The sequence below is a fragment of the Corvus cornix genome, chromosome 10, assembly GCF_000738735.6.
Source record: "Corvus cornix cornix isolate S_Up_H32 chromosome 10, ASM73873v5, whole genome shotgun sequence".
Classification (NCBI taxonomy): Eukaryota; Metazoa; Chordata; class Aves; order Passeriformes; family Corvidae; genus Corvus; species Corvus cornix.
In genome coordinates, this window is record NC_046340.1 from 17,068,841 (window position 1) to 17,088,865 (window position 20,025).

A 20,025-nucleotide genomic window follows, 5' to 3' on the forward strand; every position below is an offset into this window, starting at 1 on the left:
ATGGGAAAATGAATGAACACTACTTCAAGGCAGCATTAATTTCAATACAACTGAAGTCTAAACTTAAAGTAATTGATCAACATAGCTCTAATATAAAGTATATGTTACCTCTGAAGATTTCCAGCCAGAAACCACTACTACTAGACTGTGAAAAGCATAGGAAATGGGCATACCTGATTGTAATCTCTGCTTCATCCCACTGGACCTTGGCAGAGGTACTGCCCTCCTTCACCACTCCCAGCAGGGTGGCATGACGGCCTGTTTGCTTGTGGACACATCGACCTCCAACTCTGAGCCCAGCATCCACTCCACCAATGACTGCTAGAACAGGCCACACCTCCACACAGAGCATCTTCAGCTGCAGCTCTGAAAGCTCTGCCAGGCCATGTCGGCTGTGTTTGCTTTTCTCCTCCTCTTTATTTTCTTTCTCCTCTCTCACCTCGTTCTCTTCTCGGCTTTGAACAGAGCGACTTTTCTTCAGTTTTTGACCTGCTTCCTTAAGACATGTTTTGATTTTATTCAGTCTTTCCATCATTTTTTTATTAATGCAGTGTGTCCAGCGGTCTGTGCGATGCAGGATGCGAATGAGCTGGATCGTGGCTTCTGCCAGCACTGCAGCAACAGGACTGCAGATGGGGTCACCAGGCAGCAAATCTCTTGGTGTCCCACGCATCTGCATATCACAGATCTTCACCTAAGTGTTTGAAGAGAACAATTTACAAGTTATCTAATCAACATACCCGAATAAGCTCTTATAAATACAGGAGTCTCCTGCTGAATAGAAATAGTTACTAGCATTGTCTTTTTTTTTCCCCCTGGAACCCCTAGGAAATCCACCTTAACACTGAGCAAAACCTCCATCCTTCAGATTCAACGATGCCAAAATTACGTATTTCACGGTTTCTCACACAAGACTATCTAGAAATCCTAATACCACATTCTCCTTGGTTTCTGGGGAATAGAATTTTTGTGTAGAACACTAAGTCTTTAAATTTATTCTAAGCAATAAAATACATCTTAAATTTACAATAGATTACAGTAGTTAAAACACTGTGTATGACCAACACTGTTTTGGTCAGTAATTCAAAGCAGCACCATACAGGCTGCTATGGTAAATACTGACTTTATCCCAGCCAAAACCAATATGCCTACACAGACAAACATTTAAGTTACCTTCTCTCCTGGGTTACTGCTATAGAACATAACACAAGGGTATAACTCAGCTGCATCTACATCTTCAAAAGCTAGTTTTGGCTCCTAGTGAAGAAATAGAACAAAACTCCTTCAATCTTAGAACACCTCAACAAGCAAAAACATGAAACATAAAGAAGTTATGTCTGTATTATAAATCTTCTAAGTTCTGAAACTGCCACATGTTTTAACTCTAATGCTTATCCATGCCATATTACCATTACAAAAAAACCACCAAAAAACCAACTGATGTTAAATACCTCTCCATTTTTACCAAAGGAAATAGTTCTTGCTTCCATATCTAACACACATGTGATGAAATCTCCTTGGGTAAAGCTTGACAGAGTCAAAGTCTGCTCTCCATTGTGATAGAGGTTGCCACTGTAGGCTCTGTAGAGCCACATATCTGAGGTAGTGCGATGGTTGAAGTCATGCACTGGCCAGCGAGACACTCCCACACAAGTGCCTTCATTGCCTCGGTTCTCCTTCACAATGTAGAACTAGCAGGCAAAACACACACACGGGGGGGAAAAAAAAAAATCAGGAATATAGACTTTCACACAACAAAGAAATGAAAATCTTCCTTATACATATGTATGTCTACTCTTAACTGTTTTTCACAGAAGCTTTTAATAAGAAAAATAGTAAGTTTATATGGTAAAACCATTAAAAAAATCACTCCAAATGATGTATTAAACACTGTTCTTGTAGTCAGACCGATGTGTCTTTGTGAAATGCTTTTCTACAAAAAGAAAATCCTAAATCTACATAATTCAGTAGGTAGGTTTTGCAAAACTGCACATGCATGCTGACTATGGACCTTAGGGACAAGTACCATTACCACTAGAAATACACACCACGCATTCAGAGTCTCCAGCGTGTGTTGAAATACTCAAAATTCCAGCACTCAAAGCAGCCACAAACTCTTCCCTTTGGATTGAAAATCACAGAATTATTTAAGTTGAAGAAGATCCTTAAGATCATGGAGTCCAACAATAAATGCAACACTGCAATTTACTCAAGAATCTTGTCATAAGCGAAAAGCACAGGCAGCTGCTGTTAATAAATCATAGCACTTTTCCAAAACAATGTGAGAGAAGGTAAGAAATTCCCATTTATGCAACCTACCTTCCACTGGTAACACCCAGAAGTAACTCCAGTGGATGCTAAACCATATCCTTTGCCTCCACTTCCATGAGTTAGAACCTGCCCATTCTCCACTATGCAGCACTGAGCTTTCTCAGGATCAAAGGACACTTCCTGGATGGGAAGATTCTCATCTTCATCCTCAGACTCTCCTTGCTTCTACCAGAAATAGGACAAAATATTTGTGGTAAATGTAATTCAGCTGCATTCAGACATGAGTCAAAGTACAAGCATTGTTACCTGGAGCTTCATTTCTTGCTCTTTCTCCTTTATTTGAATTGCATGTTTGGCCTGGGCTATCGGAGTCTCCCACATGCAGTCTGACAGAAGTGAGAACAATCGTTCAACAACCTGGGGCATTGGGACAGAATTCAGATCATTTTAACTCCAACATGAGGACAACAGTAACATTATATTGTTTTACTTTGCTTCATAGGTATAAACATCAAGATATTTAGTGCTCTTAGATTAAAAAATAACTACACTGAGCCTCACTTCATTTGGATTTTGAACAAACCTATGAAACATTTATAACTTTAAGAGACTTTTTGAAGAGACAGGTGTAAAAGCTTATAGAGACCTGAGCCATTTGGTCATCTTCAACACCAGATTCACAAGCAGGTAACACAGCTTCTAGTACATGAAGCGCAAGCAGTCTAGTCCTCAGATTGCCAACCAATGGAACTCCTGAAGATGGAACAATGTGTCAATAATCTTAAAATTACTTCTGCTTCAGGCCTGCCCCTGGCTCCATGCCCCCAGTGCCCCAGAGCGTAATCCCTGCACACATGTACTGTAGTTAGTTTGAACTGTTCACTATGAACATTCACTATGTAATACATGTTCTAACAGGGCTTAATTTTTGTAACTGCACTACAGAAATGCAAAGTAACCATGGGGCACATTTTGACACGATCATACCTGAGCAACACTTCTGGGAAGCAATGTTAAGAAGGACTTCTGTCCACTTCGGAGATGCCATCTTGGACTGAATTGCTTTTGAAGACACGACTCTACGCAGGAAAACAAGAAAGTCTCCCAGGTGCAATTCTGCTGCATGCTGCTTTCGGAGGGCAGCTAGGAAGTTAAACCAAAAGTTTTCATTTACAACCTTAATATTACAACTTGACTAGAAGTCCTGTTCCGCAGGTAAAAGCACAATGATCAGTTATTACATGGCAGCTGGCTGTTAACTTTGGCTGGCTGGTGGGTGCCCACTAAGCTATGCTCTCACTCTTGCTCCTCAGCAAGACAGAGAGAGAAAATAACATTAAACTTTTGTGGGTCATGGTAAGGGAGGGAGATCTCTATGGGAAGAGCTCATATTCTGATTCCTGATTATTTTATTAGCTCATTAGCCTTTGCATTATTTATAAGTGAAGACAGTTAAAAGCACAAACAAAAACATATGTTACACTTAAAACCAGGCTACAATTAAAAGTTCTTCAAACTCAATTTCCACAGAAATTCAAAATGCTCATTAAGGGACTGCAAGCTATGTGAGGATACCAGTATTTCAGAAAATCTTTTGTTGCAGATTTTTTCATAAGACACAGTAGTGTCACCCTCCTGCCATCCACTCAGACTGCAAAACTGCGTAATACAAAGCAAATAAAACAATTTCCTGAATAAAGCCATATTTATTTGTGGTTTGGAATTGAGGTATTTAAATTCCTATGACCACATTTATGAAAAACTCTACCACCACCAACTCATTTTTCAAGGAAAACTGTATTCTCTTCCTAATTCCAAACCCAATGAAGTAATTCTTATTCTCAGCCTGCTCCTATCCTTGCAGCTTTGTGCATTGATTCTATATAATTCTAAACTGAGCACAAAATCAATTGATGACTTTAATCTAATTTACAGAGTTAAAAATGACCTGACAAAAACAAACACACAATAGAGTGGATAAGGACCCTCAGCATTCAGTGGTTTCTTCTATTATGTTTTGTGGTATTTTAGAACTGTAACAGAAATTACGCAGGATAATTACCTCTGAAGTCTCTCTTCTCATTATCACCATTCGAATCTGCCTTTTTTGATTCCACTTCACCTTCCTCACCTTCCCCTTCTCCAAAGGAAGCCATCAGCATCACACCAGCTTGTGATAACAAGTTCTTCAGCTGGCTGCATAATAAATCCAGCAAAGATTGCACCACCTTTGGGCTCAGTTTATCAGCATAGGTTCTGTACACACACACAAAGAAGAAGCAGGAGTATTTGAGAGCTGATCCAAGGAACAATAATTGCAGCAAGTTACTCTTCCCCATCCTACACCCTCCACCACAGGCTTTAATTCTTATTATTATTTTAACCCTATTTTTAAACACATTAAAACTGTCTAATCTTTTGAGTCAAAGGATACATTTTCAACACTTTCTAAGGAAAAAAGAGTAACTTTGTTAATTGATCATAATTCCAATGCAATTTCTAAAGATGGGGTGCTGTTTCTATGGGTTTGGGGGGGTTCTTTTGGTGTAGGATTATAGGGCTTTTTCACATAATAGATTTGGCAGGTAAATGCAACATGTTGTACATACACTGAAATGAAGATGCATATACCGTGTATCAAACTTCAACTAGAAAATACTTTCTCCACTGGTGTTTTCTTTACTAAGACTAAATACTTAAGTATTGCAAGGACTTTGCACGCTGTCTCACAGTCTAGCAGAGACCACTATTCCTCAGAAAATTATTTCATATTACAGAAAGAAGTACAATGTCAGGCTCTGAGGAACATTATTAGTATTGCTTTTACACAAATGACGTTTATACAGCAACAGAAAGTCTTATCACACCAACTGAACACACTTACATACAAAACTAAAGTAGCAAAGTGGGGATTACTAGAATATGGTGTTTACAAACCACAAAGTTGTGACTATTCAGGTCCAAACACTTGCAACTGAAAAATACTTGTTAGTCTTATTTGCATCCTTCCTATGAATAATGTGACTACTCTTTCCCCCACTCCTCTTTCACTTATGTACTCCTGAGCAACATTTATTGTCCTAATGAAAGCTTACACAAAATTTTTCAGGGGTGCTGATAAGCTCAGCGATGAAGTTTCTCAAAAGCAAGGGACACTCACCCTGTGGTGATAGCCAGGATCTGCAGTAGTCTCGTGCTGGCTACTTTCAAAGCTGTGCTGAGCTGAGAAATCCCAGTTTTGGGCAGCAGCTGCAGGGGCTGTCCTAACATGGTGTCTGTGCCACACAGCTGGGACAGCACATTCAGCAGCCCAGTGGAAATGGCCAAGGAGACATCAACGGGCTGATAGTGGACACTGAGAGCAAAGACTGTCACCAACAGAAGACGCTGTTGTGCTTCTAAGATTAAAATACAGTTGTTTTTAATTAATAAGATGTTCAGAGTAAGAACACCAAGACAGAAGAACAGCAGATTATTTCAAAATACAATTTAATTAAATTATAAAAGAAAGAGTGAGTCTTGTCAGACACTTTAAGGTAGTCTTTCTGATAAACCACTGCATTCCTCTTTAACTCACTGTAACTCTGTGTCAAAACTGTCCAAGGAAGAGTAGCACACAGATCTAGTTTGTGATATAAATGTTCTGAGGCTAAATCTCAAACCAGAATCTTCTCTCTAAGGTAAGCATAACTGGGTGAAATATTTCTTTTTTTACTTGTACATCACATTGTTTCTCAAAGTGAAACAACAAAACAACCCAGGTATGAATGGCCACTGGGCTCTATGAACAAAGGCAGATTTCTCACTTTTAGGAAAAGTAGTCAGATAGGTATTCAGTGAATCCTGGTCACTAATATCAAAGTCTGCCTTGGTAAACATACGATCTGTTGTACTGTAGGTTAGAGAACATCTGGTTTGCAAATCTGCTCTTTGCTTACCTATGTGATGCTTATTAGCTTGCAGAGCTCTTTCTAATGTAGCAGATAATTGCTGGTAAATTTTGTGCACAGCCACCTGGATTTCAATCTGAATACTCCTCTTGGCTGCTCTGATACCATCCTGGGCCAGACAAACAAAGAGATATTTTAAGAACTGAGAGATTTTTATCACTGGGTTATTTAAACAGCAAAAACTGCTGAAGTACACACCTGGTAGTGATGCAATCTTACACTCTCTCCTTTGGCCCCTGCATGTCCTACAGTGCCCAGACCAAAGCAGCCAGCAAGAAACTGGAGTCTAACAGAAGTAAGCAGTGAAGAAGACTGAAATCCTGGTACTTGGCGACTTCCCATTAATGGTACACAGCCTTTTTCCTCCATCCCTGACAGAAGCACTAAAATCTGATGAAGTGCTTCCAGACGAAGCTAAAAATAAAGGCAGGCAAAAGACAATATTAAATAAGTAGCTAGTACTCTTAGAAATTGAAACTGGATCATACTGAACTGTAAGCAAGGATGAATGGGGTTGCTGTTTCCTCCTCGGCACATTTTTTTAAGAAGGGAATACTTTTGGTTTTGTTTTAGAGTTTATTTACATGAAGTTCCCAGTTCCAGTTAAGATACTTAACAGGAAAGAAAGAAAAATGTCTTCAATAGATAGAATTCAGAAAAAATAGATAGAATTTTTTAAAAAATCCTATAATGAGCATAATGTAAGAAGAGTAAGAAGAGTTGTTAAACTGAAATTTACCTCAGCCCTCAACTGCTGCTGCTCCATTGCAATTATTGATGCTTGTGGACTGGTGGACATACTTTCCTCTGGTTCCTTAAAGCCTGGGGAGTTTCCCACATCTCCACTTACAAAACTGACAGCATTTTCAATCAAAGTATGAACTCCAAGGGATCTTGAGAGATCAAAATCAGACTCAACAAATGAGTAGGAGGATGTGTATAACCAATCTCTGCTGTGTTTCAGTCGAACCCACGAGTCACTTAGAGAGTCCATTTGACTGTGTATTGCTCCTGAAGATACACACAAGGAAGTCTCATCAGTTCCAATTCAGGTAACACATTTTGGCTGTAGGTAAAGACTGAGCTGCTGCTACTGATACAGGTGGAAAATGAATATTCATGTTAATTATACCATGCATTAAGCAACTTAGAGCAAAACACTTGATTTAAATTTACAGCAATTTCCCTAAAGAAAAGGCTGTATTTCTTTTAAACGTTAAGCACTATTGCAACACGCTGCCACGTGAAAAAGCAAAAAGAAGCCACTCAAACTGCTCAGCTTAAAGCTAGAACACTGAATAAAAAATGCTTTGCAGCTAAATGACAAAACAGTACAGAAAAGATTTTCTACCAACACAAGTTATGCACTTGGATATTTACTTTGAGATTTAAACATAAAGCAAGAGTGGTTTTGGTTTTAATCAAGCCACTATATTTCATATCCTTGAAAAAGCACAATGTTATTTTGAATGAAATATTTACAAAATTCGTGACTGCAGAAGAGAACAGAAAAGTTTTTAGACTAACGCAGAACATGTACTTCGACTCAAGATAGATACATGTATATTAAACACTATCTAGAGTGTTAGATCTGTGTCATCTGGCAGTTTCACAAGTCTGTTTTCAAGTGTTTCCTAGGACATCAGCACGTCATTACCTGAAATTTTACTGCCACTAATAAGCAGACTTCTTCAAATGAGCATCAGTCTGCAGCACTGGAATTTATCACCATAGGTTTGATCTCATTTCTAAGAGAGTTTTGCTAGAACTCTCTCCCTGGCACAAATGAGTGCCATGCCAGTCAAGTCATAACTTCATTAGCAGCTAATTGATAGGCATCAATCAGTATTTTCCTCCTTTTGCAAGTGCTGTTTGCCCACTCAGAGCCATGCAAAATATTACAAGAGGGCACACCCTGCTCAGAAGAACTTCCCATCTGTACAGAGAGGCAGTATCTGGAAACCTTTGTGGAAACCTAGACTGTGTTTAAATTCACTTTGAAATTTTAGTCTGGATTATTTACATAACATACAAAAAATATTTAAATATTTATCTACCTTTGGAGAATTGCAACCTGCTCACAGTACTTGTACAAATCTATATTACTTCAGTTTTAACCATCTTTCTGCAGGGTATCAGCAGAATATCAAACATTACTAAACATAGCCGTTTTCAGGGAAAAGTCACACAAATTCACAGGAATTCATCTGCTCAAAGTTTGCTTTCATCAGTAAGGCTGAGTTCCAACGGTAACAGCCAGATCCAAATTTCAGGGCCTCCTTTAAACGCTGCCTACCTACAGCAGCTGCTCATAGGAACAAACAAAGACAGACACAGAGGTTTTGAACTTGGGCTAGCTTTCCCAGCAACCTACACAACTTTCTTCCTGAAGTAAAGGCAAAATGCCTTTATTGTGCCAACAAGTCAACACCTGCAGGTCACAATTTGCACCTTCACGCAATTTACGAACTCAAAATACTGTGAAATTTAGCTTCTCTTTTGTAAACCAGGTTACCTTCACTTAGTTGCCAAAAAATTAATTGTCAGGGCTATGAATTACAAGAACCTATTCACATCCCATTCTGTTTTCAGTGAATAGTGTTAATGCGTATTTGCATAGTATTCCCTACACTTACTACTAAGCAGACTGCTATGGCTTCAGAAAGAACCATCACAGTGCCTGGGTCATGCAGACTCAAGTTTATTTTGGATAATGGAAAGATTAAGTTCAAACACTACTTTTCAAGTGCACTTTTCAAGTGCAATCTAATTTCCTAATCTCTGCTGCTTTATGTAACACAGTAAGATGACAGGGTTTACAGAGGACAACCTATTTCGTCATGTTTACTATGAAAAAATTTAAAGAAATTCTGTTATTCAATTTTACAATTTATACCTGGCAATAATATTTAAAACAAAAATAAAGACAGATCACCTTACTCTAATTTTAACATTAATTCTTAGAATAGTTGCTTTAAAGCTTTCCTTTAAAATCAAAGTTACATGGGGAAGTGGAAGGTGAGAAACAAGATAAATAAGACAGAACAGAATAAATAGGTGCTAAAATACTCAGTTTCATGTAGGAAGCAGTTTCCTGGCAAGTGCATGGTGAACAGAGGCCGGGGAGAGGATAAATGAAGCCTCAGATTAACCACAGGAAGCACAGCTAAATCATTTCCAAGTCCACAAAATGCTGCCTACACAACACCTCTTTCAAAAGCCCCCATAAGCCCTCCAACCTTTGTACAGCAGGAGAGCTCAAAGCACCCCACAGTGACTTCAGCTTCCTCCCCTCCACCTGCCTGACACTGCACTATGCCACAGCACAGAATCAAAGCATTTGTAAAGAAACAAAAACCAATTCCAGTGTCTTAAATCATAAGCTAAAGGAGACCTTCCACAGATTTACAGAACATCAGAAGAAAATTTAGTTTTGATAGGCAACAAACCTTGTAAGAAAGAAACCCAACCAAGTATTAATAAAACCCTAAATTATTTCATATTTGAAGAAAAGATGAGGTCTTAGCTAATTGCTTTAGTACAAAATGCAAGAATGTTTAAATGTAAGACCAATGTAAATTTGCTTCTAATTTGGAGAAAAGTGCAATGATTATGAATTACAGATTAAATGTAAAACAATAGAGGTTATAATTGAAAGGATAGAGTTTAAACACAAATATGTCAGAAATCAAAGGAGCATACTTCAGAACTATAAACATTTAACAATTAGGGCACAGAGACCTAAAAGTAAATTTTTTTTTCCTCTTGATGATATATCAGTAGAAGAATCAAATGTATGACTACGCTGGAGCTCAGCTTGATTCTGTGTAACATCAATCACACAGAATTGATTGCAGCACAGCACTTCCAGAAGCCTCTACAATCACATGAACAGAGCTGCACAGACGAATAAACCTGAAGCTTACAGTAAAAAAAAAGTTTACTTGTCCTTATAAGCCAGCTTATAATAATGAGTTTTCTAAATGAATGTGGCACAGCTGCAATGCACACTTCATAAAACAAAAAATATGTAGGGAAGCTATAGAGACAAAAAATAAACATGCCATCAGTTACTTGCTTGAAGCTCTTCTTTTTTCTGGGGCTCAACTGGCCAAAAAGGAGTAAATACACTACACCACACAAGAATCAGAAGACAAAAGCAGACATTTGAAACAGAAGGTAACATACGCATAAAATCTCTGCCTCATATTATTCTGACTTAAACAATCAGTCTCATCTCAATCCATACAATACACCAGCACAGGGTACATGGAAAAAATATTTACTCTTGTTCTGAATTAGTATAGCCTAGATAACAGTCTTTCTAAATTCTCTTCAAAGAAAAAAGAAATAATCCCCTTTAGCACTGCTGTACACATTCATGTGTGTATTCTTGAATGTTCAAGTCCCTTCCTTAAGCACGATCTGTCAGTTTTCAAAGGCAGAATTCATTATTGCAGGTACACTAAAATATTTCAATTCCATTTGGGTTTCATTTAAGTTGCTGCTTTTTTTGGAGTAGCCCAGTTGTGTTAGTAATGCAGAACAGTATACAGATGCACACTGAAATTCACTGAGTTAAGATGTACGTGATGAAAAGCCAAGAGTGGAGGACTCTCACTGATCTGTAGCTATGTTTGTGACTGCACTGCTGTGCTTTCCTTACTGCTATGTACCCAACGTGGTGTACAGCATCCCACAGGCACTGTACACAACAGGTACAACACCAGGAGGCATACTCTCCGGATCTGGAAAATTGAAAAAATTAATCTAAGCAATAGAAAAAACCAAGAGCTTAAACACAAGGAGAAAACAACAATGTGCTGCTCATCATCCCTTACTGCAAAATTACTCAAAACGATTTTTTCTGTAGGGATGGAAGGAAAAGTTTACTAATTCAGAAATAACTGAGTAATAGCAAGGAACAAGATACTCAAAGAATCCTCAGGCTGAAGTAGGAATAGCCCAGTTCTCTTTCTGATTAGACAGAGTAAATTAAAAAGGCAATTAGAATAAACATTGAACTGAGTAGCTAAAATATTAATTAAGTAAAAAGAGAATGCTCTTCCTTCCATAGCCATCTGCAAGACCATAGGAACTCATACAGTATCCCCTTTATTAGTCACAGCACACCACAAGAATAAAGATAAAACTGAAGGGGATTCACCAAACATCCATAGCTGGCACTGCACTGTGCTGGCCACGTGACAAGGGGTGGACAATCCAAAAAAGCTGCAAGTTACACCCTCACCAAACACTGGGACATGCTTCAGTTCTAAGAGATAACTAGGATTCACAAAACAGACATGTCACAAGAGACAAAAGACCATAAAAAGCACTGAGCTGAACAGCTCATCCATTTATCACACAAATATTTAAAGATCTTTTCCTGACCTTGACAGGCGTATAAGGAATGTTTCCCTGTAGGTACACCCTGCATTCATCAACTCTGGTATTGGTTATCAACCAAATCTGGCATATATATCATCCAGCACAAGCAAACAAGCTTGCATTGCTGTGTGCTGATTAACTCCCAGTACCAAAACAGAGGCATCTGTACATGCTGTCACAGTGTTCAGTTTGCAAATGAGCTATTTGAACTTCTTTTTAGGTTCTGGACAGATTCACTGTATTTATCCCTTTCTCCTGAGTGTTACAAACCTGGTACAGAATCTTCTTGCTGTAATAAAAGTTGATGAAGTCTACTCTTGCACTGTTCCTCACTTCCTGAGGCTTCTGATCAAAGCAATATCAGCCTAAGCAACAGTCCAGGAACCACAATTCATGAGACATTGCACCTGAGATCTAATCCAAGATCATTTCCTAGGTTACTTTTAGGACACAGAGGATATCAAGTACAGAGTTCTGTGTCAGATTAATGGCAAAGCTAAAAATGCTGACTTCAAAGAATGTCCTGCAGATCAGGGGGCGGACAGAGGCCTTTCTGATAGATCTTCTAACCCTGAGAATGCCATGATACCTCTGCTGTCACAGTAACAGCAGCTCTAGTGCATTTCTTTATTTGTTCAACTGTTTCAATTGCTTATGCATGGACAAGGCATTTCTTTCCACATTAGTTAAATATTGAAATCTAATGGGTGCTGCCACTAATAGCATCCTTTACAATTCCAAAAGACTTTAGAAGGCATGAAAACTCTGAGTACTCTGCTTAATGATGAAGCCTTTTAAACTAGAACTCTTACCTTACCAAAAGTATCAAGGCCTCTGTTACTGAGGCATATCATAATTCAACCTAATCCCTGTTTGCATATTCCCATGGTTTTTACAGATACAGCAGACCTGAGTCATGATTCTCAGAGAGATTCTGCATCATCCAGAGGGAAGTGGGACTTTCTGGTCCCGCCACCACCTTCTATTAAGGAGCTCACTGCAATTCCCCAGAATGAAGCAGCAACAAAGAGCAATAGAAAATGTGGTTGCTTGGTTCTGGAGGTGTGCTGGTATTCAAGGGATGCAAAGTAAAGCAGTGTTTTCTGCATACAAGTTCTCCAGACACAAGCACATTTTATGGTAAAAGTTCGTTGTTAGCACAAGAATAGAACATTCCATATGAACTTCTCTCCCAATTTTTTATTCCTGAAGTCACATGAGCAAAACCAGAATGAATGTTTCTGATTCACTTAACAGAAAAACTCACTTGTTTCAAAAGAACATTACAATTCTAGAAACTAGAATGAAGAGTTATAACCAAGGAAATACTATAACCAAGCCACAAAGCAACAGAACTTCACACAACACACAGTAGGTAACAATTATTTTAAATGCTATTTTTAAATGCTCAGCTTTAACACCTGTTATGTAACTGTAAACTGTATGCAACTGCAAACACAGTTTAACTTAAGAAACATTAACATTTATTAGGTTAGTATTCACTAGGTAAACAATAGAACTTACCCCTCTTTCTGTGTGATGCTGCCAAATCCAAATCAACATTTCGTCTTCCACTCTAGATTAAAAGATTAATAAAAGCCTCATTTCCTCAGGTGATCATATGTGGTGCATAATATTACTTAAATTTCATCCCTCACCCATAAAAGTGAGACAGTTAACAGAGTTATAATTATTTCAAATTATTTTTACCACTAGTGCTTTCTCTTAACAATAATGAATTACTGTACTGAAACATAGTGCTAAACAAATATTTCAGATGTACTTCCCTTCTAAATATTCTATTGACAATCCCTAAATACATCATGCTGGTTTACTTACCAGTGAATAACCTTCCTCATCTGATTCTGGCTGAGACAAATCAGATTCACTTCTTGACTTCATCAGTCTGTAGCTTGAGTTTGCATGGATTGAGCGACTTTCTGCTGTAAGACTTTCACTCCTGCTTCAGGTGCACACACACAGAAAAACACCACTGATATTACACAAAGGTAAGAGTTGATAGCCAAATTTAGCAGGTACCACAGTTTTATTTGGGAGCAGACTATCACAGAACATCACAGGACCACATTAAAGAGGAAAAGAGTGGTCTGATGGCTTCAATTATGCTTATACAGGGTATTAGTAAACTTTGTTACTTCTTAATGGCCTTACTGGTCAACTGAACAAATGGCGACCTCAAATGAGTGATTGCTCTAGAGCCTTGTTAAGTATTACACAGAGTAAACAGAAACACTCTGAGCTGAGAGGACAAGAAACAGAGACAGAGTAAGTGGGTGAAAAAGCACTGAACTTATTAAAAACCCACCCATAAAATGCATCCTAAAGTTGGTATGCTGGAGATGAAAGCCACTTTGACAATGACAGAGGCAGCCACCCATGCTTTAGGGACTAGATTTCCAAAAAGAGGCAAAAAGAATAAAAGGGTACTGAATGAATGTAATCTTCCTAATATCTTAATATTTTCCCCATCAGTATCTTTATTTAAAATATCAAAATGGGTTCTGTACACTGTACAAGCTTAAGTAGACTCAGACTAGTATCATCACAATTCCTGTGTTATGTTCTACTTTAAACTCAAAGATCTCTAGAATAAAAGTTTAGGGAGGTCAAGTTTAGAATAAATCTGTTTTACCAAGAATATCCCAGGTTATGAAAATTAAAATGCATTATGTAGTACTTATAGTATTTAAATTAAACATTTCTCTCATTCAACGAGCTGTCTGGCTTTTTTTTCTCCTACACCTAGCAACAAGTCTTACCCATGGCTCTGTTAGGAATATTTATAAAAAGCCATCATGAACAACACTTTTGTCATAATAGGCTTTGAAACTTTTGTTTTAAACGTATACAATTTTTTTTAACAGTACTATATAGGACAGTGGCACAGTTCAAAAAACCACACATATGGTGAAAAAAAAATCCAAACACAAATTACAGGAAAAATGAGTAATTTTTCCAAGTACCTTATGCTGTCTGTACACCTGATGATCTGAACTACTTACCCCTAAGCCCAACTTTGAAACTTAAATAGGGTCCACACAGAATAAAACTCTTCAGGTTCAGTTAGCATGGCCAAGGAAAATTAAGAAAAATCACTATTCTCAACAGAAGCATAACACTGCTCTCAGCAGAAATTTTCTTCTAAAAAAACTGCAATAATCCTCAGAGGAAAACTGGGGTGATTTAATCAATTCTAAAGGGAGCAGAGAAGAGTTAACCATTCTGTAGAGTCAGCAAAGCCCACCTTGTCATGAGCCCAATCCCCTCTGGAGCAACAGAGGGAGGCTGCTGGAGCTGCCCATCCTCCCTTCTCTTCTGGAGCTCCTCAATGACAGGGCTCACTCCCAAGATCAACAAGGCGCATCTGTGGATCACAGAGTTGCAGGCAGCAGTGTACACGTCCTGCCCTTCTGTCAGATCAGTGCTGATCCTTCGTTCCTGCTGGGACTGAGGAGGTGGATCATCAAGTCTAGTCCCCGTCCCCGTGCTCATCCTATCTCGATCCCGACTGCGAGCTACTTCACGGGCTGATAGGAAACATTGAAATATTTCTGTAACATGCAACACAAAAAGAAAGTCTTAACTTCTAGACAAAGCTACAGAGAATAAAATACTCATCTACATCTTGGGCCAAAAACTGCCCCACTGTAAAGAACAAATATTTTTCTAACAGTAAAAGAATACTATAATAATGCAGTGCCATGAAAGAAGTCATGCAAACAAGTTAAATGAGCATTTACACAACGTTAATTTTAAAATTAAGGACAATGCACTTTGACAGAACACCAAACACTCTTCCAGTGTCTTACTGCAACTCAACTCCTGTTTGGATAGCATCAAAGAGAAAGAGATTATTTCATGTTTGCCTTTTAGCAGATGCATATAAAATAATGCTTCTGTAAATCTGTATTCCAGACACCAGAATATCTCCAATTTGATACTGGAACAGTTTCAGGCTTTTATTAGCTTTGGGCAGTATAATGAACATCCTATCAAAATTCTTAGCCTTCACTTTACTTAATTCTGCTGTAGTCTAAAGGGCCAGATTCTTCTAAAGAGTACGTGAGAGACCTTCTCATCTATGTCCAAAGAACTAAAGCTCTCTTGATTTAATCATTTTAATTTTAAAGATTCAGTTCCCCTTTGGGAAGGCAAAGGTAAAACTAAATACTTCCTTCACTGATATGAATAGAACTCCACATGTCAGGTTCAGCATCCCTTAGGAACACAAGTGAAAGAGCCATCATCTTCCTACTTATCTGTGCATGTAACACTATTGTCTGTCTGGATCTTTCTGGATACATTTCCTTTATTGTACCCAGAGGCCCTGACCAGGTGGAATTTGAGAACTCTGAGCATTTGCCCAGAATAATTGCAAATCAAGCAGCAAAACATACTGCATGTACTGAGCAGGTAACATGTAAATCTTCCAGAACCACAAATCATCTCATGAATGTGAACTTCAGCTCCACTGCACACTTTCAGGAAAGCCCACTGCGCTGTCCATGTAATAACAAAACCTATAAAACTAAAGGTGTAACGTACATTTTGGTCAGTAAGGTCCCAAACAGAAATGTGGGAGTCCTAATGGGAAACTGTCAGCAAAACAGGTGATGACAGCAGAGGCTGAAAAAGATAAACATTCTAACAGCATCCAGAGGAACAATATTTGGAAAAGAAAAAAAAATTGTGCAGCTATGGAAAATATTTCAAGTCAGCCAATTTAACTTTTTAAGCTATGTGCATTCTACAGAAATTTTCCAAGGCTAACACAAATGCTGTCTTGGAGAACACTCAGCTCACGACAGAGAAAAACCAACCCTGTGTGACTGTCTGTTGCTTTACTGAAACTGCAAAAATGAAGGATTAACTACCCCATCAAGCTGGACTTCAAGCCCCAATCAGTGTAACAACAGTTTGTGAAATTCACCTTTTTCAAGCTATCTTCTGAAGAATTAAACAAGGTGTTCAGAAAGCCCAGGAGGAAATATGGCAAATAGTGTTAAAAATACCAAACTCTGACTAAAACCTCCACATTTTTAAAAGCAGAGATATTCTAAGGCAGCAGTGAATTCCAGCACAATCAGTCCACTATTATCAACAGTTTTGTTTCTAAACTTCAAAATAACATTACCCTTCAAAGCTTACTACATAAAATAACACATACAAACACAGCCAAAATTCTCTATATAAATACTGTAGTGAAAACTCAGAGATCTAATGACAAGAACTTTAGAGAAAACAAGATGAAACCAATTGGCTTGTAGACAGTGCATACAGAAGTGTTGGTATATGTCAGATGCCCTGATTTGCAGTGAACTTGCTTAGTATTCACATTCCATTTTATCTAAAAACTGTCCTGAAGCAATAAAAAGCACTACACCATTGTATAAACCTCTCAAAATGTTTATGCAGGCAAATCTTTCATAATCTTTTAAATAATTTCTCTCTTTTACCTCAGAGAGAAAAAGACACTCTCCTGCCAAAGGACACGGCATTACTGACACACATAACAAGTACTTACTACCAGCTGTCATAACTTCATGTTCTCTTTCCTCCTCTTCATCTTCTTGTTCTGGGTGTCCTTCCTCCCTGTCCCGTTCTGCCTGCTCCTCCATTTCTGCTTCTTCATCAATTGTACGAGTAAAAGAATGTTCTTGAGTATCCACATCAGCAGATTCTTGGTTATCTAGCATCTTGATTCAAAAAAATACACACATGAAGTGAAATTAATGCTCACCAAAATTAAAGATGAAAGTACAATGACACAGGTATTGAATAAGAGGTTATTTTCTATCAAAAAATACTTCTGATATTGTGTGAAATAAACAACAAAGACAGTTGTTTACATTCAAGGTTTTAAATACTTAGGTTGGAAAATTTAATTTTCCTTTTGTAATCATGACTCAGATTATTTACAGAAAAATGTCTCCTTGTTATGCTTTACTTAGACACTACAGTCAAACTTTGACACTTCAGCACCAAAGACTTTAGAAACTGTAAGCCTGCGTATATTGTGCAAAAGCAAACCAGGTCCTTTTTCCCAATGCTATTAAAACTGAAGCAACAAGTCTACTGCATGTATCAGATTTGCTGTATTGCATCTTAAAGTTTGAGGATTTGTGGAAGTAACAGAACTTACTGCACACACACCCAGTGCTTTCAGAAGTGCTGAGTCTCTTGCAGCTATGTTAGACCCCCTACCCTAAGAAAGGAAGTGGGCAAGACATGCACATCCTTGTAACATTAATCAAAAGTAGGAGACACACCTACACTATTTTAAAGAGCACCACTAGTGCTTTAAATACAGCTAAAAAGCCTCTTAATCCTGATGTTACATGAGAATTTTGTTGATTAAAAAATATCTTGCTTGTAGATAGTAAAACACAATTCAAAATCCTATCAGAGAAATCTGCTTTAAGGACTACTTTGTATCATCAAATAGGCCCCAACCCTGTAATTTTCTGAACACTTCCATCATCAATGCTGACCTGGCTTAATAAAGTGATTCAGAAGTTGCCAGTTTTCAGGCCCAGTGCTCTCATATCAAACATTCACACAGGGCTGACAAGGACAAGTCACCTTAAAGTAATGCTAGAACTAAGAAGATAATGTGGCCATGGAGGAAGAAAGAAAGGGTAGGCAAGGAAGGGGAAGAGAAAGGTTCAGAGATTAGAGGCCCAGATAATGCAGCTAGATTCAGGAACGGCTAGCCAGACAAAGCTGTGGCCTGCTCAGCACAGCTGAGCCATCTCCAGCTAAGCTGTAGGGCTTCTATGGCCCAGCATTCTAGAGATGGGAACAGGGAAAACAAGGCTCGAGGCTGTGCTTGAGTCAAATGATGCCAACCAATCATTTGCTTTAATTGATTTAATATCACATGCTTCAGACTAATGGACTCCTAATTATACCCTGCCCATTTTCATTTGAAAACTCAGGAAGTTTTTTCAACAGGATAGAAGAAAATACTGGCAATATATATGAAACTAACATTATGTAATATTTTCATAATAGCCAGTAAAGCCAGAAGAACTGAAACGAGATGTACAGCCTTACCCATCTGTCTCTGGAGGATGATCTGGTCTGAATAAGCTCCATGTTCTTGCAGGCAAGCAAGCGACTCCGAACTTTATACACACAGCGGTAAACTTCTGCCAAGGCCTTTCCAGGCTGGTACCTGCAGAAAAATCACACCCAAGCCAGAAAGAATCACTTAAACTTCCTTTCAAGAAGTCAAGCTGAACTTTTAAAAGCAGCTTTAAGTTACTTGCCTGCTCTCACCACAAGCTTGACTAAGTAAACTTGTATGTTTCAGAAGAGCTGCAAGGACAAATCTGGACACAGTGTCTAGGAGTGATTCATTACTTAAAGTTGCAGTATCCCAATCTGAAAATAGAAAGGATTCATCAAAACTGGCTACTGTTCCCAAAAACCAAAAAAATTTGTTTTTTCAATATTGTATTCAATATCTTGATCCATTTAAATCCCTTTTTTTTTAAGGAACTGACTTTTTAATTTCAAAATAACTTTTTCCCACTTTAAATAGAACAGTTATGAAAATAATACAGCTCTACTAAAAAATAACTGAACTTCCAAACAAACTTCAAAAAGCACCATAATTTTCCACGGGGAATAAAAAATTACTGTCCCCTTTCTTTACAAATATGCTTAAAATATTTTTTTCTGTTAAACATTATCTGTAAATCCTTGTAAACTGCTGCAGAAATGACAAAGCTTACCTGGCCATACATAAGTCTAGTCTAACACACCTGCTCCTCAGCAAGTTCCATGACTTTGCATGTGATGCTATGCTAACACGACCATACAACTTTCAGTGAGCTGAACAGAGCAGACCCACATCAGCTTCTAAGCAACCCAGTTCCATAGCCTAAATTATACATACTAGCCCATTCAACTCAGATTTTGCAAACAGATAACCAGCACTTTTTTTACTGGAATTCCCACTTCTGTGGAATTCTGTAACAGAATTCCCTGTGTTGCTCTCAACAGGCACACAATACCATTTGCTCTTTTCTTTATCTGGCTCAGCTTGGCCAGAGCTACAGAAAATTACCTCCGGATACAGCAGTTACAGTACAACTGCAATGCTCAGTGGATCTCATTAAAAGGAACCTGGAAAGCTTGAGCAGGAAACCCAAATTTTAGGCAATAAGCATGAAGAACTATTACTACTGTAAGACCAGCCTCCCAGAGACTTGAAAAACAAAAGATGACTTACCCCTTCATTCCATTCCTAACATATTTTGTAAGTTACTTTGCCTTTCCCCATCTCCTCCCCTTTAATTTTTCTTTTTAATTGAAAGTTTCACCCTGCTCTACTCAGAAAACAGAAAAAACAACTGAGTAAGCAAACAAGAGTTTCTTCTTACTA

The 20,025-nt window shown here is 38.2% G+C and overlaps 1 protein-coding gene across 10 annotated transcripts in view; it reads right to left on the minus strand.

Annotated features, from left to right (window-relative positions):
- The window catches only part of HERC1 (HECT and RLD domain containing E3 ubiquitin protein ligase family member 1), a 102,721-nt gene that overhangs the window by 33,322 nt on the left and 49,374 nt on the right, over window positions 1–20,025 (minus strand). For 7 of the 10 annotated variants that reach the window (XM_020583506.2, XM_020583505.2, XM_039557581.1 and 4 more), the window contains exons 20-37: window positions 18,905–19,019; window positions 18,690–18,810; window positions 17,158–17,329; window positions 14,878–15,184; window positions 13,452–13,572; window positions 13,137–13,188; window positions 6,961–7,232; window positions 6,420–6,635; window positions 6,210–6,330; window positions 5,432–5,669; window positions 4,334–4,527; window positions 3,259–3,414; window positions 2,918–3,024; window positions 2,578–2,688; window positions 2,320–2,496; window positions 1,452–1,691; window positions 1,174–1,257; window positions 174–694 (exon numbers count right to left, since the gene is read on the minus strand). In XM_020583506.2, coding sequence (XP_020439095.1) covers window positions 174–694; window positions 1,174–1,257; window positions 1,452–1,691; window positions 2,320–2,496; window positions 2,578–2,688; window positions 2,918–3,024; window positions 3,259–3,414; window positions 4,334–4,527; window positions 5,432–5,669; window positions 6,210–6,330; window positions 6,420–6,635; window positions 6,961–7,232; window positions 13,137–13,188; window positions 13,452–13,572; window positions 14,878–15,184; window positions 17,158–17,329; window positions 18,690–18,810; window positions 18,905–19,019 — 3,325 coding nt within the window. The remainder of the gene's footprint in view (window positions 1–173; window positions 695–1,173; window positions 1,258–1,451; window positions 1,692–2,319; window positions 2,497–2,577; window positions 2,689–2,917; window positions 3,025–3,258; window positions 3,415–4,333; window positions 4,528–5,431; window positions 5,670–6,209; window positions 6,331–6,419; window positions 6,636–6,960; window positions 7,233–13,136; window positions 13,189–13,451; window positions 13,573–14,877; window positions 15,185–17,157; window positions 17,330–18,689; window positions 18,811–18,904; window positions 19,020–20,025) is intronic. The other 3 variants (XM_039557582.1, XM_039557577.1, XM_039557584.1) reach the window with 3 other exon arrangements.